Consider the following 23,496-nt stretch of genomic DNA (forward strand, 5'->3'; position numbering starts at 1 on the left):
CAGTTACAGAGCTGGCAGAACACCTCACCGCAGGAAACAAGCACTCAGGTCATGGACGTGGTTTGTCATCCCTCATAAATGTACTCTTCCGCTTGTTGAAAACAAGATGAAGGATGACTCATGACAAAGTGACATTTTCCCACTTGCCAGTCGACCACTGCCTCTGGCCTTTGTGCCACCTCTCTGACTAAAGTGCATTTTTAGGTGTCACGAGGGGTTTGTTCAATGGCGAGCCTTTTTTTGATGGATTGTTACGGGCGAAGCCGCCTGTTTGTACCTTACAGTGACCAACTATTACTTTTTCGTGAAACAGGAGCACCAGATATGATCTATGAAAGCCACAGCGGCTCTTCGATTTACTTATTAACCTGACTTCTTCATATGACCATCTTATAAAAATGATGACTTATTATTATCAACTCTTGTGTTTTGTTGATGTTAGCTGTTCTTCCTTGCTGCTGGATGTGTAATTTAAAAACAAAAAACAGTCTCAAGTTTAGCACAGCCATCTTGGTGTTTTGGAGCCAGAAGTCACCATATTTGGACGAGAGGGAGGAGCTGGGGAGGATATGCTGATTGGATCAAACTGAGAAACACACCCAGAGCCGTTGATTAGAGAGAGTCACGTCTCCGTTTACGCCAATGGACCATTTTTTAAAGCAATGGTGGATCATGAAGCCTCTCAATAGTTAGTTAGTTTCATTTATTAGCAGCCCAGTCCCGTAAATCAATCAATCAATGAATCATGTATTAACTACAAACTGCCAAACAATGTATACTGTCTACTCTTAAAGCAACATGATTATACAAAATGAACATCTTGCCGTATTGAAGATGACTTGAAACTAGAGATTGAGACCATAAACTTACTATAACTGTTTACTGAGATAATAAATGTAGTGAGAAGTATTGACATTTTCTCACAAGCTTACAATTTTGTTGGCATATATTCGAAACGTAAATGGCAATGGAAAACAATGGTGCAATGTGAAAGTGGTCACTTGTAGTGATATTTATAGAGAGAACTATCACTCAACTCTGCAGCTCCCCTTGCCTTTACAGAGCTTTATAGTGAGTTTCAGCTCATTATTCAGCTGTGCGGTCCAAAACCTTTCACTTTCAGCACCCTCACAGCGACATGTTCTGCCTCAGCAGGCAGCTAATTTATGGGAAAAGATCAAAAATCCCGCAGTACAATACAGACATAAACAGTTAGCTGTCAGAGTTTGGCAAAAAGGTGAGCGCCGGAATGCAAAGACAACGACAGGCAGGTAAGGAGCAAAAGTCGAGCTTTAATGTGCTGATGTACAAATACAAAAATACAAAATACAAACAAAAAATAAAAAGGCAGGTGGAACTTAGCACAAGAAGCAGGCAGAGGCAAATTCAAGAGATAAAGAAGTACAAAAAAAACAAACCAAAGGCGCACTGGGAACACAGGCAGGAACACGAGGAACATGAGGAACATGAGGACTGAAGAGGGGGTATCATAACAGACGATCAACAAAGAGTGTGAGGAAAACACAGGCTTAATACACAGAGTGATTAACAAATGACGCAAGTGTACACAGAAAAAGGGCAGGGAAACAGACAAAGGGAGGAAGTAGAGAGTTAAATATGACACATGAGGATAAAACTACAAAATGTTCATTAAGTTTAGCAGCTAAAGAGCCAACTATATCCCTCAGGTGGCAATAAAGACGACTCCAAATGAATCATAGCAAGTGGTCATAGAGTCAGTAATTGTGTTTTTAAGTCACTTTAAACTTTACTTTACTTGTACTGGTGCTTTATTTTCTATAAAAAAATATTCTGACTACTTACCACTGAAACTGATCAACAAACCAGTCGTAAAGCACCTGCTTTGTTCGTCTTTACAAGCTTCCAGTTCTTTGTCAGATCTGCTAACGGCAGCAAAGGGAAGGTTGTCAGAGCTCAGCTAAGCCCGTCTTTGTGATTACGGATCAGCCTACAGCTGCTACAAGCAAGGAGACTGTCATCAGGTGAGGAAATTCCTTCCAGGATGACATCATTATCTCCATTACTCCTGTGGAAACAGACATTCCTACATTCTCCTGTCTGCTTGTATTTACTGCACAACTCACTCACAGCGAGTGTAACAATATACCAGGATTTATCATTGCACTTCTTGCTATCGGCTGGCTCAAACACAAACACTGGTGTGGGACAGTGTGCTTGGCTGATGGCCACGTGTTGATGTCAGGCTGCATCAGACTCTGTGGTGGCATCACCAAGATAAAGAGCAGCGTTTGACCTGGACACAGTTCTCTTGACACAGGCACAAGGCTTATAAGTGACTGTCTAGTAAGTGTGTGTGTGTGTGTGTGTGTGTGTGTGTGTGTGTGTGTGTGTGTGTGTGTGTGTGTGTGTCACATCTGACAACTCTGTACATGTTATGACATCCACAGGCAGGACTTCAGGACTACAGAGGATGATGGCATAGTGATTCACAAACTCAAACACACACTTATACAACATCAATCCCTCTCTCTCCCACACACACACACACTCATTCTTTCCATCTTAAATCAGACTGTATTTCTTCTGTTGTGTAACAGTTTCATTTTATTTCCAAAAGATTTCCAAAAGCATAGTTTTTACATGACAAATAAAGACACGCAGCACATACACAGACAGCAAAGGAAGGCTAAGGACAGGAGCAAGGCACACCCAGCAGTTTCTGGAAGTTTGTTTCCTTACTTTGGTAAAGATGCTCTCCATGATAAGTGTCATACATTAAAGTAAAAGATGATCAGATAAACAGACAGAAAGGAAAACTATTTGTTCCCCAGGACTTATCTTAAAGGAACAGTCACATGTTAAGAATTTGAATGTTTTGGCGTCAAACTGAGAATCTGATGAAGAAGAAAAACATCAGTTTCATGTCTCTGTCACGTCTTTCATGTTTCAACAGTCTGCGCAGAAACAGCGTTACATCTGTTACATGTTTAGACCTGGGCCCTGTTTGCCAAAAGCATCTAGATGCTTAGATAATCTTAGCTTAGTCCCAAAATGAAGATCAGTTTGGCCGTGAGATGTTTGCAGGTAATGGGTCGCAGGTTTTTACAAAGACTGGCAACAGGGAGAAACTCGCAGCCTCCCTCCATGAAAATTGAAATAGCAGATAAATGGACTGCACTTTCCAAAGTTAGCTATACAATTTTCCTCTCATTCACCCACTTACACAGTTTGATAGTGGCGGAGCTGCCATCAGCAGCAATTTTAAGGTTCAGCGCAGGATTGAACCACCAACTCTGCAATTACCAGACAAGCTCTGTTCCTCCTGTGCCTAAACTACCCCAATCTGCAGAACTCCAAAGCTGTCTTATTTTCACATAATAAACACCTTGTTTTGTGATAACCCGCAATAAGGCATCCAACTACAAGAAAATAATCAATGGAGTGGAGGCTATACCATTTCCTCTGCCAAGTCCATTATTCTCTTGTTTCAGCACCTCAGAGTGCATTATTGTGTTTATACCACAGCCTCTTACCAAATCATAAAGGTTATGATTAAACGTTAATTGATTTTTAATGTTTGTGATGTAGCATGAATAAATATTGTTGTCTTAATTATCTGCAGCTTAAAGGGGCAATATGTAATAATTTTAGCTGAAAACGTTCAAAACTTATCAACAGAATGTGGAGAAATAGCAGTTCTGACATCAGTTTTTGGCTTTGTATTGTGTTGCAGAGATATCCACTAGAGTTAGCATGCTAATCAGCTAGCCTCGGCCTGTCCAGGTCCGAAACTCCCCTGGTCTCCGAGCTCCCAGTCGGAACGCTAGTGGCATGGCTAACTGAGCTAACTCGCTAACAGCAGCTACGGCTAGCAGCAGTTAGCTACTCGGTTATGTGCTGCCCGCTATTTGTTTTGAGCACCAATTTGACAGGTGGCCAATTCTTACATATTGCACCTTTAATGCACCCGTTCAATTGAAGTATTTTGCTAGTTTATTATGACAGGAACCTGCCAGCCAATCACAAGTCAAGATTTGTTTATTTTATAATTTTTAAAAGGGTTGTATAAGGAGATAAAGTTTGTAGTGTGTTACTGACAAAACAGAAGTGATATAGTTGATTTAATTTTTAAAAAATAGTAATAATATACATTTTGTTAGCTAGAAAACTAAAAACTTGTACACTGCACATTAACCATTCCTTTAACAACAACGCCTTGTTTTTTGTATTTAAACCTGCAATAACTTTTAAATCCAATATGTAAACGTGATAGCAATCCATTTACACATCCAGCATCTGTTTTCATTGGGTGTTGTGTTTCTGGCCACCTGATTAATGTCCAGTGTTTACTCTCTTTGAGCTAAATTACTTTCAAACAACACCTGAGGGAAATGTAAATGCAGATGTCCCTGATTAGAAACAGAAGAAAACAGATACTTTAATGAACTTTGACCTTTGTAATGGCCTTTTGTGTTAACAGTTACTAGAGATTGTGTCTCCAGTAACTGTGTCTGTCTATCATTTAGTGCTGAGCAGGAGAGTCTTTGCCAAAAATGACACTGATGAGGGAGATGAGAGTGAACCAAACGGTTATGGGCCAGAAAACCAAAACGATTATATCATAAAAATCTCCATAGTTCCAGAGTTCAGGGGAACTACAGGGGCCGCTGAAATTTCTCTGGGCCTGTCAATGCAAGCAAAACCTTTTCCTACAAGTATCACGCCATAAGTTGTTCAGAAAAAAGGTAGCTTTGGAGCTCCAGGAATGTGTGTTGATGCTGCAAAGCTAACAGTCCCCTATGTACTGATGTCAATCTTCACATCCCAGTGTGAATTTGACAGCCAACAACCATATTCCTAAAAAAAAACATGTACTGTTCCTTTAAACCACAAACACAGCAGAGAAATACAGATCATGTAACTATCTACGTTTACCAGGCTGACGCCACTTGTACGGCTGCTTCGGATTAATCACAATCACAGTGTCAGCGTCACTTTCTTCATTTGTTGAGAGGCTTTGTGAGCATTTTTAATAGCGATGTGTTGAGATGCAGAAGAAAATAAAACAGCTCAAAGAAAAAAAACACTCCTGTAATGTACTTTCAGCACCAAGTGGCTAGTTATACAGCGTACCTTACAAGCAGCATTTTTTACATTTCTTTCATTAAAGCATTGTTTATCATATGGCTTGAATAGGTGTCGTAGATATACTGTATATATTAAAACATTTGTCCAGATCCTTCAAGAGATTCCACAACCTGGGTAGTTTTTTTAAAATCTCTTTAAGCTAAAATATCAACCTAAACATGATCACTCTCCCATCACAGACCAGATCTTTGGCTAACAGCTACTAGTTCTTTACAGCATTGGTTTTGTGTTTCTGGCATTTAGATGTCAAACCAGGCTGAGACTTCACATAGTGAAATGAAGCACGTGATGTAACAAGATATTTCACTTTCAGTCTAGATGCAATAACTAAACCACCTCAACATAGTTGGCTGGGTAAAGCCCCTCCCAGCCGTCGTCCTTCATCCCCCGACACCAACCCTGATCGTCCTCATCTTCGATCTTCAAAAACTCCTCACCTGTAGGGAGACAGACGTTTCTTTTTTGTAATAAAAATGTAGACAGTATTTTGAAAATACTGAAAAATAGGCATTAAAAAAGTACTAAAAACCAAGAGAAGCTCCTCTTTCCCACAGAAAACACTGCTCCTGAACGCCTCGTCAGTAGTCCCACCTTTAACTCCGTGACTTTGTGACATCTCACTACATCATCATGTCACACAATTGCATAATGTATGCCTGGCAGCTAGTTTGGCAAGTAAGACTGCTGCACTGTTATTGTTAGCGGTGCTGGCTCAGGCGTGTGTGAGCTGACCAATCAGAGGAGACTGAGTATTTGGAAGGGGGCCTTAAAGAGACAGGAGCTAAAACAGAGTGTTTCAGACAGAGGGGGGGATACAGTTCAGTGAGTTTTGTAGCATGTACGTGTTTGTGTTTACCTGCTTTAAATGACAGCTCATCTGTCTCCTGGCCAACATAATCATACAGAGCTCTTACTCTCACTCCTCCAATCATCGTACTAGAGGAAGAGCAAGAGACAGGAAGACGGAAAAAAGAGACAGATGGATGTTTGATCAGCTGTACAACAGCAACACGGCTTCAGATCTTTGTAAAAACTAACCTGCACAGAACAGTTTCCTTTGCAACACATTTACTCACCTCCTCTCTATCGTTGCTTTCTTTTCTACTTCTTTCTTCCCTTTACTTGGCTTCTTCTCGGGCGTCCATTCCTGACAAACATTTGAACAAAATGACTGGAATCAAAACGAGAACTTCACATCGATTTGAGTGATAGGAAAGGTCGTATTCTGAACTACCTGGAAGTGAGGCCAGTCGGTGGGCATGCCGGGCCCATGGGTGTTTTTCCACCAGCGGAGGTCCTCGTGCTCATCGATGGCCATCAGTGTGTTGTGGAGCTCATTGTACACGGCCCTCACACTAAACGAGTGGTGGGAAATAAAAGGGACAACCTAAAATGAGACTGAGACATATTTTACAGACGAACAATACAGACCTGTAATCCATCGTCAAATTTACCTTCAACTGACATTTCACCTCCTATCTTACACTTTTATTATTTACAGCACACACAGTTTAGCTGCGTCTGGCGTGTCATGGTTTGGATTTTGGTTTGGTAATTTCCCATTAGTTAATAATTCCTTACAAAAGTCTACATGTCATGGTCCTGTCATTTTAATTTCATTGTATGTGTGTTTTTAGATGTGTCTTCTGGGTTTTGTGGTGTCTTGTGCCCTTTTTTTTCCAGTGTCCTGTTTTCTTGTGCTCCTCGTCAACCTGATTTTCCCTCCACACTTGTCTTGAATCTCCCTCATTAGCCCTTCCCTCCTTCCAGTGCTTTTCCAGCTTTTCCAGCCTATCAGCCCCTTCCCTGTCTTTAGTGTTTTCCCATTCATTTCCCTCACCTGTGTTTCTCCACCTCATCCCCTCGTTAGTTTGATTTGCATTTAAGTCCAGTCTCTTGTTTAGTCATCGGTTCAGTTTCTGTTTATGCTGCTGTTCTGTTTCCTTGATGTTGTCTCTGTGTTTGCCTGTTCCTGGTGTTGCCGTGATCCAATTAAACCTCATCCATTGCATTTCCTGCCTGTCATCTCATGCATTTGGGTCCACCTTCCCTGCTCCAGCCTGCCACTCCAAAAATGGTCACAAAATGCAACTAAATGATGTCTTCTCCTGAATGCTTGAGACAATTTTTCTTGCGCGGCTGCTTTCATCCGGTTCCCCTGTTTACTATTCAACTGTTAGCTCAACTACTTTCAGCATTTACATACAAACTAAGAAGTGAACTGTCCGCAGAGCTTAACGTTCAGAACCTGTATTTAAACAGACACTACAAACTCTTTCAGTGCTTCTGCTGTCAGTTTAAATGTTTTCATTGTTGATTCAATGTTATTTTCTACATTAAAACATCAGCCAGTCGGCCTAATGGTAACAATTTCCTTGAAGTGGTTCCTCATAAGGCTTTACAGTGCATCGTAATCTGAGCATGATATAATAAACACAGCGTGCAGGACTGCAGGAGGTTGAATATTTGCTGGGGCAGCTGTATACTTAATGACTTGACATTCATTTTAATTCAGCCTGCTGATGTCTCTCTGATGGTTACTGTTACTAAATTTGTCTAAATTTCCAATTGGCAGATAATCCGCTTGCACTGCCATCCAGAACATTTAAGGTAAAGTGTAAACCAACAAATTAAGCAGAGTATATCATTTTTTTCATGTACCCGATATCCCCCTGTGGCCCCTGAAGATTTTATAAAGTAATTAACTAGCTATTATTTCCTTTATCAGAGAAGATGTGAGTCACTAACAAACAATCAGGTGTCACAGGTAGTGCAACAGCAGTTAATCAGGACTGAGTCAAGTCAAGTTTTTGATTTTAACATGCTTAGCTCTAAACACACAGATGGAGAAAACACTAGTTAAAAGAAATCCATTCCACCAACTCATACACATGCAAAGCATTGCTGTTCACCTCTCGTTGTTGGTAATGTCCAGGTGTTTGTGGATGGAGAGGAAGGCCTGTTTAAGGAAGACAATCCTCTTGCGCTCCTCGTCCTGCGATTGGTCAAAGATGGACTCCATCTCCTCCATGTAGCGCGGAGCGTAGCGGTTCACCTCCTCGAGGACTTTCTCATAGCGGGCTCGGACCTGTAAACAACAGGGACGCATTTAAGTTATTAATCTGTTTGTTTTCCTGTTTACTTTCATACACTTCTCCCTCAATCTTCTACATATCTGCTATTGATCTATATGTGACATTGAGAAGATAACCTAAGCCAGAGCCTTCCAGATGCCTATTGGTATTTGTAGTCTCTTAACCTAACCCCTGACTTATGGTTAAACTAAAACTACAATGACAACTAAATATGAAATGCCTTTTGTTGGCATCACTATGTTTGTATTTCATTAAAATAATAACAATACTGAAGGTTTTCATCTCCACTGGCTTCAGCAAGAGTATGATTTACCAATGAGCTTCGCCTGCAGTGCTCTCCTACTGTTGATCTGATTGGTTAAATGTCCAATTTGTAAGAAGTCGATTTTTGAGTTTCATTCCCAACTCGTCAAATACTGACACCATGGGATGGCAGCCGACCTGACCTACAATCTCAAAGCGTCAGTATTTGACAGGTTTGGAATGAGACTCAAAAATCAACTTTCTAACAAATTGGACCTTTTTAAAGTTAGCCTCGATGGTGACAGACAGATGGTTTGTCCGATCACCTGCCAAGTATTTTTTGAAAATGTCTGCCCTTTTCCCAACAGTTTATGACGGCAACCTCCCAGATGGTTTGTTACACAAAACCATCTGGGAGGTAGTTTGGCCTGGCGCGTCGGACTAGTTTCTTGGCGCCACAGATTGTCAATCTGTGAGACAGCCCGAGACAGGCGGCAGGAAAATGCTTTGCATGGTTGTGAGCTTGTGTATGTGCATGAAGTACAAAACAACTTTGGGATCAGCCCCTGGTTGGTTGTTTAAGGGGGTTAAAACAACATATTTATTTACATTATTGGTGACCTCTAGTGGCCGTAGTGATTATGACAAGAGCAAAGAAGGAAGTCAGATGATCGAGGCTTGGGGTGAATAAATGGATTAAGATAAGAACTGAAGATAAGAACTGGGTGAAACATGTTGCTCACCTTCTCGGCCTCCTGTTGAGCCAGCTCTCTCTCCTCCTGGATCTTCTTCTGTTTGTCGATGGCGACGTCCGGGTTTCCCTGAGCGTGTGCCTCCCGCTCCCTGGCTGCCTGCTCCTTACGGCTCACTTTGTGGTACGCACGCCTGGCTTTATCCAGCTGTAAACAAATCAAAACATTACTTATTATCTGCAGCTGTGGATGGATAACGAAGGTGTGTCTGTCTACATTGACTTTTCACTCAAAGTCAATTGCACGTGAACAGCTGTTTATTTTTTTAAAACTTAAGATGCACCTGACTTTGAAAGAGCATCTTGCTGATACCTAAAGTAAAATAACGGTGCATTAGGTCTCTGTGGTCTAAATTTAGATCTTGAATTGAGGCCATTTACTTAATGAGTGCCCATTTGTGATGCTGCAGCCACTCTCAGTATGTATGAAGTATCGATTCCCTGAAGGGGCTCCTGTATATTTTTAAACCAAATATGTAGTTCTTCGTATGATGAATGTCCTCTTGTCCTTAGCTGCTTTTAAACCACAGAAAAACCTTGATTCAAGAGGCTCATTACTTTTAAATGCGTTAGAGAAACTGTTTAGAAGGAGTTTTGTGCTTAAAGTCCCGAACTGGATGGTAAAATGTGAGTTGGGAATGCGACAGATGCTCCCAAAACAAACACCGAAGTGTCGTGACTATAGTAGCGGACTGCAGCTGTACTGAAGGGATGTGTGGATCTGAATTAATGTGGATTAGGAAGTTGGGGTGGAAAAAAACATGATGTTTAGTTCACTTTGAAAGCGCTTGACAAGCAGCAGTCTAAATTTGGACTGTGACGAACATTTAGCACCTTATTTTAGGTTGCATCCAGTTTAATCTTCACAAAGCCGAAACAAACTACTATCTGTATAATCTGTTTTAAGACATCACCATCACTTATTTTGAATACAAAAGAGATCTAAAAATAAAATAGGCAAGAAAAAAACATTCATTTTGGATTTCTTAAAGTGTCTCCTTCGTAATTATATACACTGCTCTAACTTTTGCAGAAAATGGTGCATCAAGCCCATAGCAAGAAAGTGATTAGGAACCGTTTTTAATGCCTTTAAGGGAACGTCGTGAGAGAATTTCTTCAAATTTGGCACAAACGTCCACTTGGTAGGGAGGACTGATTAGATTTTGGTGGTCAAAGGTCACTGTGACCTCACAAAACACATTTTGACAATTGATGCGATAGATAAAGAACAGGATGAAATGACGAGGTGAAGACATTTTATATATACAACGGTTACAGATCAACCTCTCTGTCACATCATTATGTTTTGCAAAAAATGCTCTGAACATTATTTTAGTGCCATCACACAGGAACAGCATCCTGACTGGTGCGTGGATACAACTGTGAGAGAAGAAAAGGGAAGAAAAAGTCTTTCCGGGAAATATCAGAAAGGCTCCTTTTCATCTCAGCTTGCTGTGTCTGTGTTTGATTGGCTGCCAGAGTGTTTCACTGTAGTGAACCAGACACAAAGCAAACATGTCATTGGCAGACAGTGTGTTGTTAGTGGTATTGAAGAGTAAAGACTACACCAGCCTCTAAACGGACCAAAGTGACATTTTCTGTTTAATTTGCTGCAGCTGAGCCGCTAATTAGCTAACTATCCTGCAAACCGACATCAGTGATGCACTTTTCCCTGTGGAGCGTTTGCTTGGGTGCTTTTATAACAAGCTTAGGTGCAGGACAAGATGTGTGCTCATGTTTATAATTCAAATAAGAAGGAGACTCTAGCAGGAAAGCTATTATGGGTTGTTCAGTCTGTGGCTCTTTTGTAGCAGGCTGCTGTCTGCCTCAGTGTGACCGTCTGCTCTGCCTATGATAAAACACTGACGTTACTGCTTTATGCAAGATTTAACTAAGGTCTCCATCTACATAGATGAGTACCTAAGAATCTAAAATAATTATTTTTCATTCTGGTTACTGATTTTATTTCTCAAAGGACAAAAAAATAAATAAATAAAATTTCTATTTGACTTTAACAGGTGCACTGGCGTTTTACATCTCTGAATATAACTCTGTCATCCAGAAGTGAAGCCTGGATTCATCATTATATCAGCGATTGAGGCTACAGCTTGTAATCATTAGTACAATCCGATGGAAAAAAATACCCCACAGAATCTGGCTTTCGAATCTGAAATGTTCAGACCTTTTTAAGTCGTTTGGCCCAAGGTTTCTGAGCACGTATAAAGCCCGTCTCAATGTCCTGGGACTCCTTGAAACCTCCAAATAACTTCTTGTGGAAGGTGTCCTTCTGCCAGGTCCTGACCCGGTCTCCATCCTCCGACACCAGAGAGCGACAGATGGAGGCATGTAAGGAGGCCAGTCGGTCAGCGGAGGAGAGAAAGCACTGCCAGGCCTTCATCAGAGATCCATATAGAGGACCTGAGAGAGGACGACGACAAAATCATAAATTCCTGGAATTTTCTTTTGTACTTTAGAACAATTCTCATGATATGAAACAGCAAATCAAAACAAGAAGGTTACCACATCTTTTCACAAAAAAGGGATCTTATTATCACAGATTGTTGACACATCTAGCTGAGGTTGCAGCTACAGTACTCACTGGAGTCCACGACCGGCTTCCACTTGTTACTCCATTCACTGAGCTGCTGGGCGTACTGTCTCTCCACGCGAGCTCTCTCTTGGAAACACGCCACAATGTCATTACAGGCCTGGAAGGAGTCCTCTGTTCGCTTTACGGTGCGTTGATAGTTCCCAGGCTGCCAGGTCAGAAAGAGAGAGGAGCTACTGTTAACACAACATAAACAGAGGGGCGGAGCGAGGCACAGCCGAGTGCTGCCTGATAGTGGCTGATAGCCCTGATAGCCCTGATACTAATGTGCCATCACTATCTTTTCCTCTTGGATTGAAAAAGCCGAAAGTGGCCAATATTTTAGCCAGTATTCAAAACAGACTTTTAGTGTCACCGTTTCCATGCCAGAGAAAGCGAAATTGTACATCTGCTCACAGTTTATTCCTGGCAGAGTGGCACCAGCATGAAGGCCATAAACTGATTTAGACAAACTAAATTAGAAACTAAAACTGAACACTGAAACGGTCCCATCCAGCTCTCCTACTCTTACTACTACTACTATATACTGCTCTGTTACTATGGATAGCTGCACTACTAATGGGAGTATTACTGATACTACTACAACTACACAATCGACTGCTACTCTGCTGCTGCAAGTACTAACGCAGTCCTTTGATTACTTCTCTGTTTTATTTAGGTGTTCTCTGTTTTTGTGCCAGTTAACCAGCATGAACAAATCCTTGAACTGGAAGAGCTAAATGGAATGCAGCCATTGATAATGTTGTTAGTTACACCTGCGTTTGACATGTCACATTATCCCACCATGTGAAAAGTCTATTAGCACCGCTCATACCATTTCTTTTTCTACCTCTTTAACGTTAAACAGTCACCGTCGCTCTGTGTCTCAGTCTCTGGTCAGTGAGTCATAAAAAGCTCCAGCTTGCATCCTCATCTCCTCTCACAGCTGTGACACTGCCGCAGCCGTCTCAGGTCAACCTCCACGTGCCACAAGTGACACTTTACTGGCATTAAGTTTCCTGTGGTAAAGTCTAATGCCGGCAGCAGCGCGGGGTGTGGTCGCTGGACATGAGGACGAGGCCGGAGCCATAAAAAGCCAGACGGAGAGGGAGAACAAGAGGGCAGCAGAGGCAAGGCCCTGAGTGTAATAACATATCTGAAGCAAATGTGTTGTTTGTAGATGTGGTATTTGGAAATCTCTCTGCAATTTTCCTGGCAGCCGCCGTCAGCCTCCTACTCAGCACTCACTCCTTCTCTCTTTTTCGCTTTCTGTCAGACTCTTTCTGTTACTCACTGACACATTAAGACAGCTGGTCGCAAGTTTTCTGGAAACCCAATACGGTGTCTTGTTGCGTTAAATCATATGAGGCAATGCACTTATCGTAAATACCATAAATTTAAAAATATGTGAGAGAGAAGGAGCCGAACTTTCTCATGGATGACATTTTCACTTGTCAAACAAAAGTGTAACTAATAACATCAATTAAGGAGTTCCATCTGCTGCTGTCGTGCGTGCTGACTCACTGTCATGGCTTACAAGGAGAGCATCGTTAATATCATTAGTTACACCTGTGCCTTTTCTGATATGTCAAGTCAAAATGTCTGAATCTTCCATTAGGGATCTATAACAGACTAATCAGGCACACGTCTGCATGCTTTTCATATACGCTTCACCTGAAGTTCACCCAGAAATGAAAATCTGGTCATTATCCACACTCAGAAACAGGGGAACAGCAATAGTGCATTAATATCCCCCAAGGTACAATCTACACTAATGTAGCCCCGAGGGCTCAAGGTAACTATGTGCACCTTTTGAAGGCCAAAAAGGCGCATAAATGTCCCGTTTTTTTTCAAACCACAAGGGTAAAAAAATAAGTACCAAGAGTATAAAAGCTGTACCTGCTGTATAGCCCCAGTGACAAGCCGATGTACCCCTAAAGGCAGGAATATAAACCTTCTTTTGTCAAAGTGTGCTCACCCTCATGCCAATGGAAAGTTGGGTGAAGTCTCGTAGTACGAAAAACATTTTTGGTGCTTCGCAGCAAAACTGGAGTGGATGGGGACTTGTCTTAAACAACCGGAAAACACATAAAATTGCTCGATACGGCTCATCCAGCGTAATCTAAGTCTCCGGAAGCCCTGAAACCCCAACCTGATTTGAAAACACGTTGTGCGCACTCTTTTTGAGGCGAAATCTTCATTGTAGCTGATGAGCTAACAGCATTAGCATGTGCCCCATCTGAAGTGGATTCAGGAGCTCCATCATGCGTTGAGGGTGTAAATATTGTCTTTTCAAATCTATTTGGGTTCCCAGTGCTTCCAGAGACTTGTATTATGCTGGACGAGCTGAATGGAGCTATTTTAGGAGGTAGTGCCCATCTACCTCAGCTGTTTAGGAAAAATACTTCAACGCTGTTTTGCTGTAAAGCTCCAGAAATGTTTTGTCGACTGTGAAACTTCACCCGACTTTCCCTCGGCTTGAGCGTGAGTAGATCATGACTGAATTTTCCACTGGGGGTGAACTTATCTTTTACTACGTTACTCGCAGTACCTAGTGCACAGTTGATATTACAAGCCACAGCGCTCTTATTTTTCTTTGGCAAACTCATCTGTAAGATGATATTTCATTCTTCAGAGCACAAACTACACTTAAGAAGAACTCAGACTTCTGCTTCCCACAGTGACTTGCGTTTGTCAGACTATTCAACCGAAGACCTAAATCTTTGTTCCTTACAAATAATTAGCATGGTGCTCGATCCTAATGGGACTCTTAATTAGTGGTTAATTAAATGCAGGTGCATCAGAAAGGTCAAACAGTTAAGTCTTTGTCTGTCAAAACATTTAGTTAGTGCTCGCAGCAATGCAAGTATATGTAGATATGTGTGTTTCACCTTTCAGGCGTCACCTGGTCGTCACATGATTCAAAGTGGTTAGGAGTCAGAATACAGTGTGTACGCAGCGTGCACCCCGAATGTAAAAGTGATTTATTTCCACACTGACAACCTTCACAAAAAGCAATCACAGCCCCCTGTGTGCCTTTAATGAAACACTGTAGTTTCCCTTTGCCTTAATCAGAATCAGTCGGGGTGCTTCTCATCAGTGCCGCCCCCCATCCCCGTTTCTCCCTCTCTTTTCCTTACTTTCTTTCTCTCTGCCTCTGTTGTGGTTTGCACTGACTCTCCTCACTCGTCTGAGAATTAAACAGAAACAGCTGAGGAATCCAGTTTGAGGCCAGCGGCGACGCTGCAGAGACCCAGTCGGCCAATCTCTGAGGCAGATGCAAATCCGCTACTAGAGAATCTGTCCAAGCAACAAGATACTGCGGTAAAGGAAAATGGCCACGGTTGTCCATTGAAAAAAAATCACATTTCACATATTTAACGGATCCTATCTGCTCTCTGAAGCGCGTCAGTGCACAGAGAGAAGGCTGGGAACTGCTGGCAGATGTAGCAGCATCAGAAACGGGAATATTAGCAGTTATCGAGCTGCTAATGATCACAGTAAAAAGTATCGATGCAGTAGTAGTGTAAAGGATAGTAGCAGTGATAGTAGGAGCAGTTACAGTAATACTAAAGGTTGTGGCAGCAGTACTTAAGTAGCTGTCATGGCAGTGACAGGAGTAGTATTAATAGCAGCAGCAATGGTAGAAGTAAACTATATTGATGCCAGCTTTTAAGTTCATGTCCTTCCAAAGTGCTTTTAAACCAAACATCAATGCACTAAACAAAACATTTCCTTTTCACAAGACACATCACAGCTTAAAAACAATAGATTAAGAGGCTGACGCCTGACAGAAATGTTTGTCTTACAGAAATAAAGAGACCGATCAGTCCAGAAAAACATTTACAACACGCAGGCGATTTAAAAGCCTGTAGAGCATGAGTCGTAAGCAGTTATCGTGTGAAAAATTCAATTATTTCAGTGTCTTTCCATTATTTCAGTGTCATAGTAGGTGGTGGTCATGCACCTTAACGCTGGTTGCCACCCGCCATGAACGGGAAAGAAACGAACACGCAGTAACTAGCTGGATAACTACGACCACAGTGTGACTGCGGCACAACATTGTTTTGGAGGAGATGACAGACGAGAGCAAGACACTACCCACAGTGGGGGTAGGTATGATATGGCAGATCTGACACAGTAAATCCAATACAATAATAATCTGTGGGTGTACACCTGGACATGCCTCATGGCACACCAGTGTTCATCATTTGGAGAACAGTGGCTTAAAAGACAAAAACACGGGAGCCCAGTATCATGTCAGTGATCACAGCATGTCTCTACATAATCTGTAGACAGTAAAGAGGACAGTAATAGTGTGCTATGGGACCCAGGACTGAGTCCAAAGTCCAAACACCGCAGCATATCTATTAGTACGAGTACTACACTTGTATACTCCACAGAATTCACCTTTATTGCAATCCTCTTGAAGTGGTGGTGACATTGCAAATACAAAACAAAAGAGCTTAGGTTGGCAGTATAATGACAGACAGGCTTTGAGCACGGCGGCAGGATGACACAGACAGGAACTGGACTGGAAAGACATCCAGCACAACAGGAGGCTGCCAAAATTACAGGAGGGGAGAGATGAAAGTGGGGCAGCCCATCGAGGCCAACGGGAGACAAAGCCAATATTAAAGCGGTAGCACACTCACATTAGGGAAGTCAGGCACTTTGAAAGTTGGAAGTGTTTAGAGCTTTAAAACACGGTGCCAAAACAGATCTGTGCCATGTAAACAAGAGCGCAGGACAATTTACAAAATGGAAAAGTAAAATAATATGTTTGTGACCGCTGCTGAATTGGAGTATAGAAGATTCAGATGATTTACAGAGATTTGTAAAAAAATAATAATAATATAATTATGTTAAATAGTTATACTTATATATTCTTTTTAATCTCTTTTCTTTATTCTGTCCCGATGAGAGCGATGAATGAAAGCCATCCCCTCCATAAACTCGGTCTGGATTTGAACTCAGCATTCATTGTTCTGCAAATTGAAGTTCACCAAGTTTACTGACTACTGTCTCAAATTTTTGTGGGATTTTTCTTTGAATGTAATTTTATGAGACATTTTGGTTGAGATCTTATTTAATGGTTGTGGGAAACATGCTTTTTGGCTTTCTTGCAACAAATATGAAGCTGCAGCCGGCGGTAAGCTTTGCCTGTTAGCACAGACTGAAGAACAGGGGAAACAGGCAACCTAACGCTGGAGTCTTATCAGTGACAAGAAGAGGTCAGAGATTACTTTTAAACTTTTTAGAATACAAAAGAGGATTTATGTTTTCTTGTGTTTATCAACCTGACTGCAGCAGCGATCCGCAGAGGGGACCTCCAGTGTCGGGTGTTTATGCACTGAGATGTTGACTGTTGACTGGAGCTGGAGGGGAAATGTACTTTACCTCATGAACGTAATGTTACAGAGACAAGAGGGGAAAAGAAGAGAGAAAGCCAGTGTTGTCAGTGCGGTAAGTGCTGTGGTAAGTGCTGAGTTCAGTGAGAGGTTAACCTGGATTGAAACACAGACACACACACACTCAGCGTGTGATGTTGCTCGCTAGTTTACAGCTAGTTTACAGTAAAGTAATCTGGCTGTTTAGGGCGAATGAACACTTGCACGAGTTACATGAAGACACACAAATGATTCTGCAGTCAAAGTGACTTCGCGGGTGGTGAACACAACATTAAACAACCACCATTTCAGATCAAAAATTATCTGAAGTGACTCAGAAATATAAAGTTTTAAAGTTTTATTGACGTTTCGTCTCGTCCACCGACTTCCTTACTTACTCTCCAACTGTCTTTCGTAAGTTATAGCGAGAGACAACCAAAGTACACAACTCAACAAAATATATAACAAAGGTCTGGTCGTTTTATTGCAGAATTTCAGCTTCTCTAATCTTTAATGTAATCTGTATAGGAGCCGCCTTTTGCTCATCCTGAAACTTTTCTGTATGCAGCAGAAGATGCTACAAATGAACACACCATGCAGTACTGCAGCAGAATAATGATGTTAGAGAGAGCAGTGAAAATTGAAAAAAAAAAAAGTGTCCTGGATCCCCAGAGACACGACCCCTGTACTATACAGTCTACTTTATCGAGCAAACACAGACAATCAAACACCTAATGAGCTGAGCATTATCACAGAAACCTTCCCGGGCAGCAGTTAACCCAAGAGGGGCATTCTGGGTGTTCTGTGGTTACTGTTCACATTCAAAAATGAGGGCACAGCCTTGTTCACACTGATATGTGGCCTGACAGACGAAACTGTTTAGTCTGTCTCTTAACAGTAAGGTCATTGAGACTTGAGACACCAAGGGAAAAGCCATGGGTCTTATTAAGAGACAAACACACACACAATCTTACCATCCAGAAGCTGCGATTGTTGACATCTTCGGAGCTGTTTTCTGAGGGAAGCGTTGACATCCTGTTCTCTGAAAGAGTAAGGAGCACAGGATTAGTTGAGAGTACAGTATCACTCTGCCTTTTAATCCCCACGCTGACCTTTCTGTAATTGCCTTCCACGTGCAGCTAATGAAAGCTTTGGGGCTTTGTAGCTACAGTATGAAAAATGAAACGTTATCTAAGTCAGACATTTAAAAATGAGCACTTTCTTGAGGGGACGATCTCAACCACGATGTTACATTTCGGTTCAGCACAAGTGATCCCATTCAGACGATGTGCAAGCTTTTTATTAAATATTTTATATCGTGATTATCTCGTCACCGAGGCTACACTGAGAAACAGCTTTAAGACTGTGTGCAAAAATCGTCTCAAACTTTTTTTTGTCAGTCGAGCCACCTGAGCCCTGTCAGATGAACTCACCCATGAATTTAGTATTTAAACTATAAAATGTCTATTTTATTGATTTCAACCATTTATCCATTGCTTTAGCTATTTTAAATGGTGATCCATTAGCTTTAGCTTTCTATTAAGTGTTTAGTTTCAGACTCTCTTGCTGCACCATGTAGCGTTCAGGTGTTACAGCTGACACAATATATGGAGACATTTTTTAATCAGATCATCATTTCCATTCTATCAAATTACATGAGCTATCTTCTCGTACGCTGCCCGGCCACTGCAGAAGTGCATCTAGCTGGGAATCACTGCTGTAATATAAACACATTTGACATCCCCTCAGATAAATGTCTGCTGCACTCTTGTCATTATTAATGTGAACATATACAACAGGTGTGGGATGTGTCAGTGCCTGAGTCGTATAATGGAGGCTCTGTAAACCCATTAAAGGCTTGCAGTAGCTGTTGGAAGTTGATGTGTACAGTTAATTTGAACCAGGGGTGTACAGTAAATCGAGGCAGCGTCTCGTACGCCGTAATAACATCTGCGAGCATGGAGTATCCTGTCCCAGCATTCCCAGCCTCGTAACACGAGCTATCCTAAAATAAACCGAGGGTAAAGGTTAGCACATCCTATCATTCGCATCCACTTTCTTCCCATGCTGGTAGCCTTGTCCACTCTTTTATCATCGTAATGAGAAACTGTAATCAACAGCAGACACGAGCACACGTCGCAAGAGGTGACGGAAGAGCTTAATAAGTTGTGTGCCGTGCTTCTGCGTGACTCAAAATCAAGCGATCCACACTCAGTGTTTGTGATCTCTGAATGTTCCTCCACTTCTGAAAAAGAAACTTTTCCAGTTAAATATTTAGGCACAAAGCAGTTTTGCCTTCTGGTGTTTCAAACTGAGCTGAACTCCACCCAGACGCAGCCTTCATGTCTTGCCTGTTTTTCCTCCCCGCAGCCATCGCTCCCCGTGGCTCTGCGAGGCGCACAATTAGATTCAATGATTTTCCTCCACATTCTGCTGTTCACGGGGCATCACATGCTCCACAAAGAGCGTAATATCATGCCTCTCCCTGCCTGACTCTTGCTTTTTGCTCGCTCCTGTCGTGTCTCTACCACTGAGGGTCTGGTGGATTACACAACCCTGACATCTGAAGGGGTCAGAAAAATAATGAATTGTCTCCCTTTTAACCTTTGACCTCTACTTCCTGTCGCCTTGCTGACTAATTCTCTTCGGGGTATAGCTCTGCCTGAGTTTTTCAGAGAAATGTGGGGGTGGAGGATCTCAGCTGTCTCTGCTAATGTCAGATAATTTGGTGCATTCCTGCAAGTTTTAACTACATCTTTCACTTCCAACTGTATATAAGAAAGTGTACAAATCTATGCAGCTTAGCCTGCTGCTCAAATATGATTTCATGCTCTTTACAGGCATTATATCCATGTGCAAATATGTTGTGCAACTCCATGTCTAATGGAATGAATTTGATGGCTCCTCAGGCCTTTCAAACAGGATTTCATAGACTTAATAATCAATTTAAACACCCACTTAAAGGTGGACTACGTAGTTTTATGGAAGAAATTGTAATCATGAGAGAAAGATCCTCATTAACCGATTTTTTTTTTCTTGTGGTTGAACGATTTAAACAAACACACTTACCTGAAAGAACACCACAGTTTATATGTGGCGGACCCTGCCGCCTTTCTGGCTTCAACCAGTGCTCTATTCAATTAGAGACAAAAGTAAAAAAGTATTTCGGAGTTTGTATTATTACCTCATTAATATTGTAAATGTTGAAATACTGAGTTTGAATTTCTTCTCCAAAAACTACAAAGTGCCCCTTTAGAAAATAAATACAAATGTTGTTACAAAAGCCGGACTGTAACTTCCATCTGTGTCTCTGTGTCGTCTCTGACATTTGTGAGGCACATCCCCAAGTTTAGTGTGTCAAAATATGTCTCGACTACTCGCATTTGCATACTACTTCATCCTATAAGTACAACACAGATTAAGCTGTATAACTTACCACCTACCAGCACAGATCTAATTCCACCATGCGTCCTGCAAACTTTTTATAATCTCTTGGCAGGTCTGACAGGAAATTTGTTCCCCCCCCCACCAGTTTTCAAAAAAGTCCTGAAGCGATCCAGTAATCCTTCCAGCACGTAAAACTCGAACTTTACACGTAAAAACTTCACAACAACTAAAAAGAACTGAAGCTCCTTTTGAATCACAGGAGTGTCCAACCAAGCAACTCTTTCACCCCTGTATCCTGCACCCTCTCTGGCACACACACACACTCCTCCCCCTGTCCCCATTTCATCTGTCACACATAACTCACCACGCACACATTGCATAGAGGAAATATATAGTAACAAATGAACACACAGAGCAGAAATAGGAGCTCGGTCACTCCATCAGATCTCACTGAAATGCAGCTCTTCAGCCATGGACGGCGAACAAACCGCTCAAAGTTTCTTACCTCTTCTGAAATGTTGGGGCCCTCTCTGCTTCAACCCCCTTTTTTCTTCTTTTGTTCTTCTTTTTTTCCCCCCAGTTCAATCTTCGTGCAGACTCTCGGGCTCTTTTTCTCTCCGTCCTGTCCTCTTTTACACTTCTCCAACTTTGATTTTCCACTCGTTCTGGACAGTGCTGCTGCTGCTCTTCCCCTTTCTTTGGCCCACTGTTTGTGTCAGATGAGTTGGCTTCTTTTTTTTTTTTTTCCTCCCTCACACACTCCCACCCTCCCTCTCTCACATAGTCAGTCTCTCTCTCTCTCTCTCTCTCTCCCTCTAAAACAGCTGCAGGGACCTTAGTCTCTTGTTCTTTGTACTTCACCACTTGTTGGAGATCTCTCTCTCTCTCTTTTACCCTCAGAGTAGTGTCAGTGAAGTGTTTTATAGTATGAGGTGAATCAGACAATAACTGAGTCACCCAGCCGGAGTCTGTGCGTGTATTTGTGTGCGTGTTAATTGGTCCATTAATGGTGTTTTACTATTTATCAAAGAAGTGTGAAGCAGCATGACCAGATAAGGGAAACTCCATCCCTCTGTGCTCGTCTCTATACCCCCTCTTTCCTCCCTTCAACATTCCCTCGGGATAGTTTGGTAGGCCTGCCTCCACAGCTGGAGGACACATCCGGTGTGTACGTGCCTGTGTGTGTGTGTGTGTGTGTGTCTGTGTGTGTTAAAGTCAGAAATTCTTTGAAGTCAGAGACCCCATACAAGAGCTCTCTCGCTTCATGCTATGCTGAACTTGTGAAACATTGCCATGCCAGAACATGTCATGTAAATACACAGCTGTTATACGTCGCAATGTTTACGCCCCAGCTACAACCTGCTCTCAAAGACCAGTAATCCCACGTGAGTAATCCTATAATCAAATCTGTAAAGACAGTAGACAGGTATCATGACGACACAGTGAGATCCTGTGATTAAAATGATGATAGCAATGAGAGACAGATGATGTCAACAAGTAGAATAACGTCTCTGTCATGTGAATGAAGTTAAGTACAGATACACCATGTCGTGGTTAAGTGTAAAGCCCAAGAGGAAACAAAAGATATTTTATATCAAGTGCAGCCTTCTTTAATCTAGTCAGTTATTCAAATAAAGACTCTGAATAATCCTGAAGTGTTTAAGTAGCCGTATGTTTACTTTGTTAAAAATGCATTGATGTAAAAACATATTTACATTCCTTTCTACACACATAGAAAATATTGTCTCAGTGTAAAGATATTTCATAGTCCTTGCACCAAAATCATGATTTACTTTCATTTCTATTCATATCATACCAAGAAGAGTGCAAATGTGGAAATCCAATCGAGTAATATAGATGAGCATCATCTATATTGTCTTTTGATGTAAAATTACATTATGATACTGTAATAAGCAGCTGTGGTGTTTGTAAATATGCACTTTTCCAGTTCATTTATAGTAACATTAGAGCAATGTACTGTGTTTTCACATTAATCCAACCGTAATTGTTTACTAGCATATTACCCTGTTAGCATGTTAGCCTGTTGTTAGAATCTATACCTTGTTGGACCATTTGTAGGTCTATTAGCCTGTTGTAAGTATGTTAGCATGTTACCCTTTTGTTAGAATGTTAGCCTGCTAGGATGTTAGCCTGTTAGCTTGTTGTTAGCCCTTCAGCATGTTAGGATGTGTACCTTCTTGTAAAACTACAATATGTTATTGCTAAATTACTGCATGAACAGCACCTTACTCTAATATCCCAAGTAATTACCCATCATGCATTGCAAATCATAATTACAGTATTTTAATGTGAAACCTGCTGTAGTGTTCATCTACAGATTCAGTAGAATAGGCTGAATGACACCAGGCTTCATAAGAGGCTTTTCAAAGCATGTCCTCAGCTATTCAGTGAAAATGGAGAGAAAGCTTTACAAAGTGCTAAACCACATGTAGTTGTGTTTAAAATGATTGATTGTTTTGGAGCATTTGACATTTAATATGATGACATCTGCTGGTCGAAACATGTTCCTGCATCTGCAAAGACAGCAAACCTTGAAAATAGTGAGTCAAAAATGTGCAGTACAAAAGTAAACATGCTGCTATCATTGTTGATATTTTGTACAGTTATGGTCATTGTTGGGCTAAGGACACAGAGGCTGTTGTGTGCTGGGGCGGCAGGGTCAGGGTCAGCAACGCCAACAGAATCAACAGGCTTATCAGGAAGGCCGGTTCTGTCCGGGAGGTGGTGGATTCTTTGTTAGTGGTGTCAGAGTAGATGGTGCTGGAGTGTTGTGGACACGATGTGATGGTCACACATCAGGTCAGCACCTTCAGCAGTAGACTGTTATCGCTACAATGCACCACAGAATGCCACAGGAAATCAGTTAATCCTCTGGCACTCAAACGTTACATC

At 41.6% G+C, this 23,496-nt stretch overlaps 1 protein-coding gene across 3 annotated transcripts; it reads right to left on the minus strand.

The window, feature by feature from the left end:
• Window positions 1-1,190: 1,190 nt before the first annotated feature.
• Window positions 1,191-21,292, minus strand: LOC311268035 (protein kinase C and casein kinase substrate in neurons protein 3). 3 transcript variants are annotated; one of them, XM_084371368.1, is made up of 10 exons: window positions 21,089-21,292; window positions 18,171-18,238; window positions 11,819-11,975; window positions 11,402-11,637; window positions 9,212-9,367; window positions 8,043-8,218; window positions 6,365-6,485; window positions 6,207-6,277; window positions 5,987-6,066; window positions 1,191-5,567 (listed from the first exon to the last, which is right to left on the minus strand). In XM_084371368.1, exons 2-10 carry the CDS (start codon window positions 18,228-18,230, stop codon window positions 5,458-5,460), a joined length of 1,167 nt encoding a protein of 388 aa, XP_084227494.1. In that variant the 5' UTR covers window positions 18,231-18,238; window positions 21,089-21,292; the 3' UTR covers window positions 1,191-5,457. The 3 variants fall into 3 exon arrangements, with proteins under 3 accessions (XP_084227494.1, XP_084227495.1, XP_084227496.1); XM_084371369.1 differs by lacking the exon at window positions 21,089-21,292 and adding an exon at window positions 20,640-20,863; XM_084371370.1 differs by lacking the exon at window positions 21,089-21,292 and adding an exon at window positions 20,633-20,863.
• Between the last annotated feature and the right edge of the window lie 2,204 nt (window positions 21,293-23,496).

The sequence above is a fragment of the Pagrus pagrus genome, assembly GCF_965226575.1.
Source record: "Pagrus pagrus genome assembly, chromosome: 13".
Lineage (NCBI taxonomy): Eukaryota > Metazoa > Chordata > Actinopteri > Spariformes > Sparidae > Pagrus > Pagrus pagrus.

Coding starts and splice junctions, on each gene's coding strand:
- LOC311268035 (XM_084371368.1), bottom strand. CDS start 18,230: ATGTCAACGCTTCCCTCAGAAAACAGCTCCGAAGATGTCAACAATCGC. Junction 11,638..11,818: donor GAAGCCGGTCGTGGACTCCA/GTGAGTACTGTA, acceptor GTCCTCTCTCAG/GTCCTCTATATGGATCTCTG. Junction 8,219..9,211: donor CTCAACAGGAGGCCGAGAAG/GTGAGCAACATG, acceptor TGTTGTTTACAG/GTCCGAGCCCGCTATGAGAA.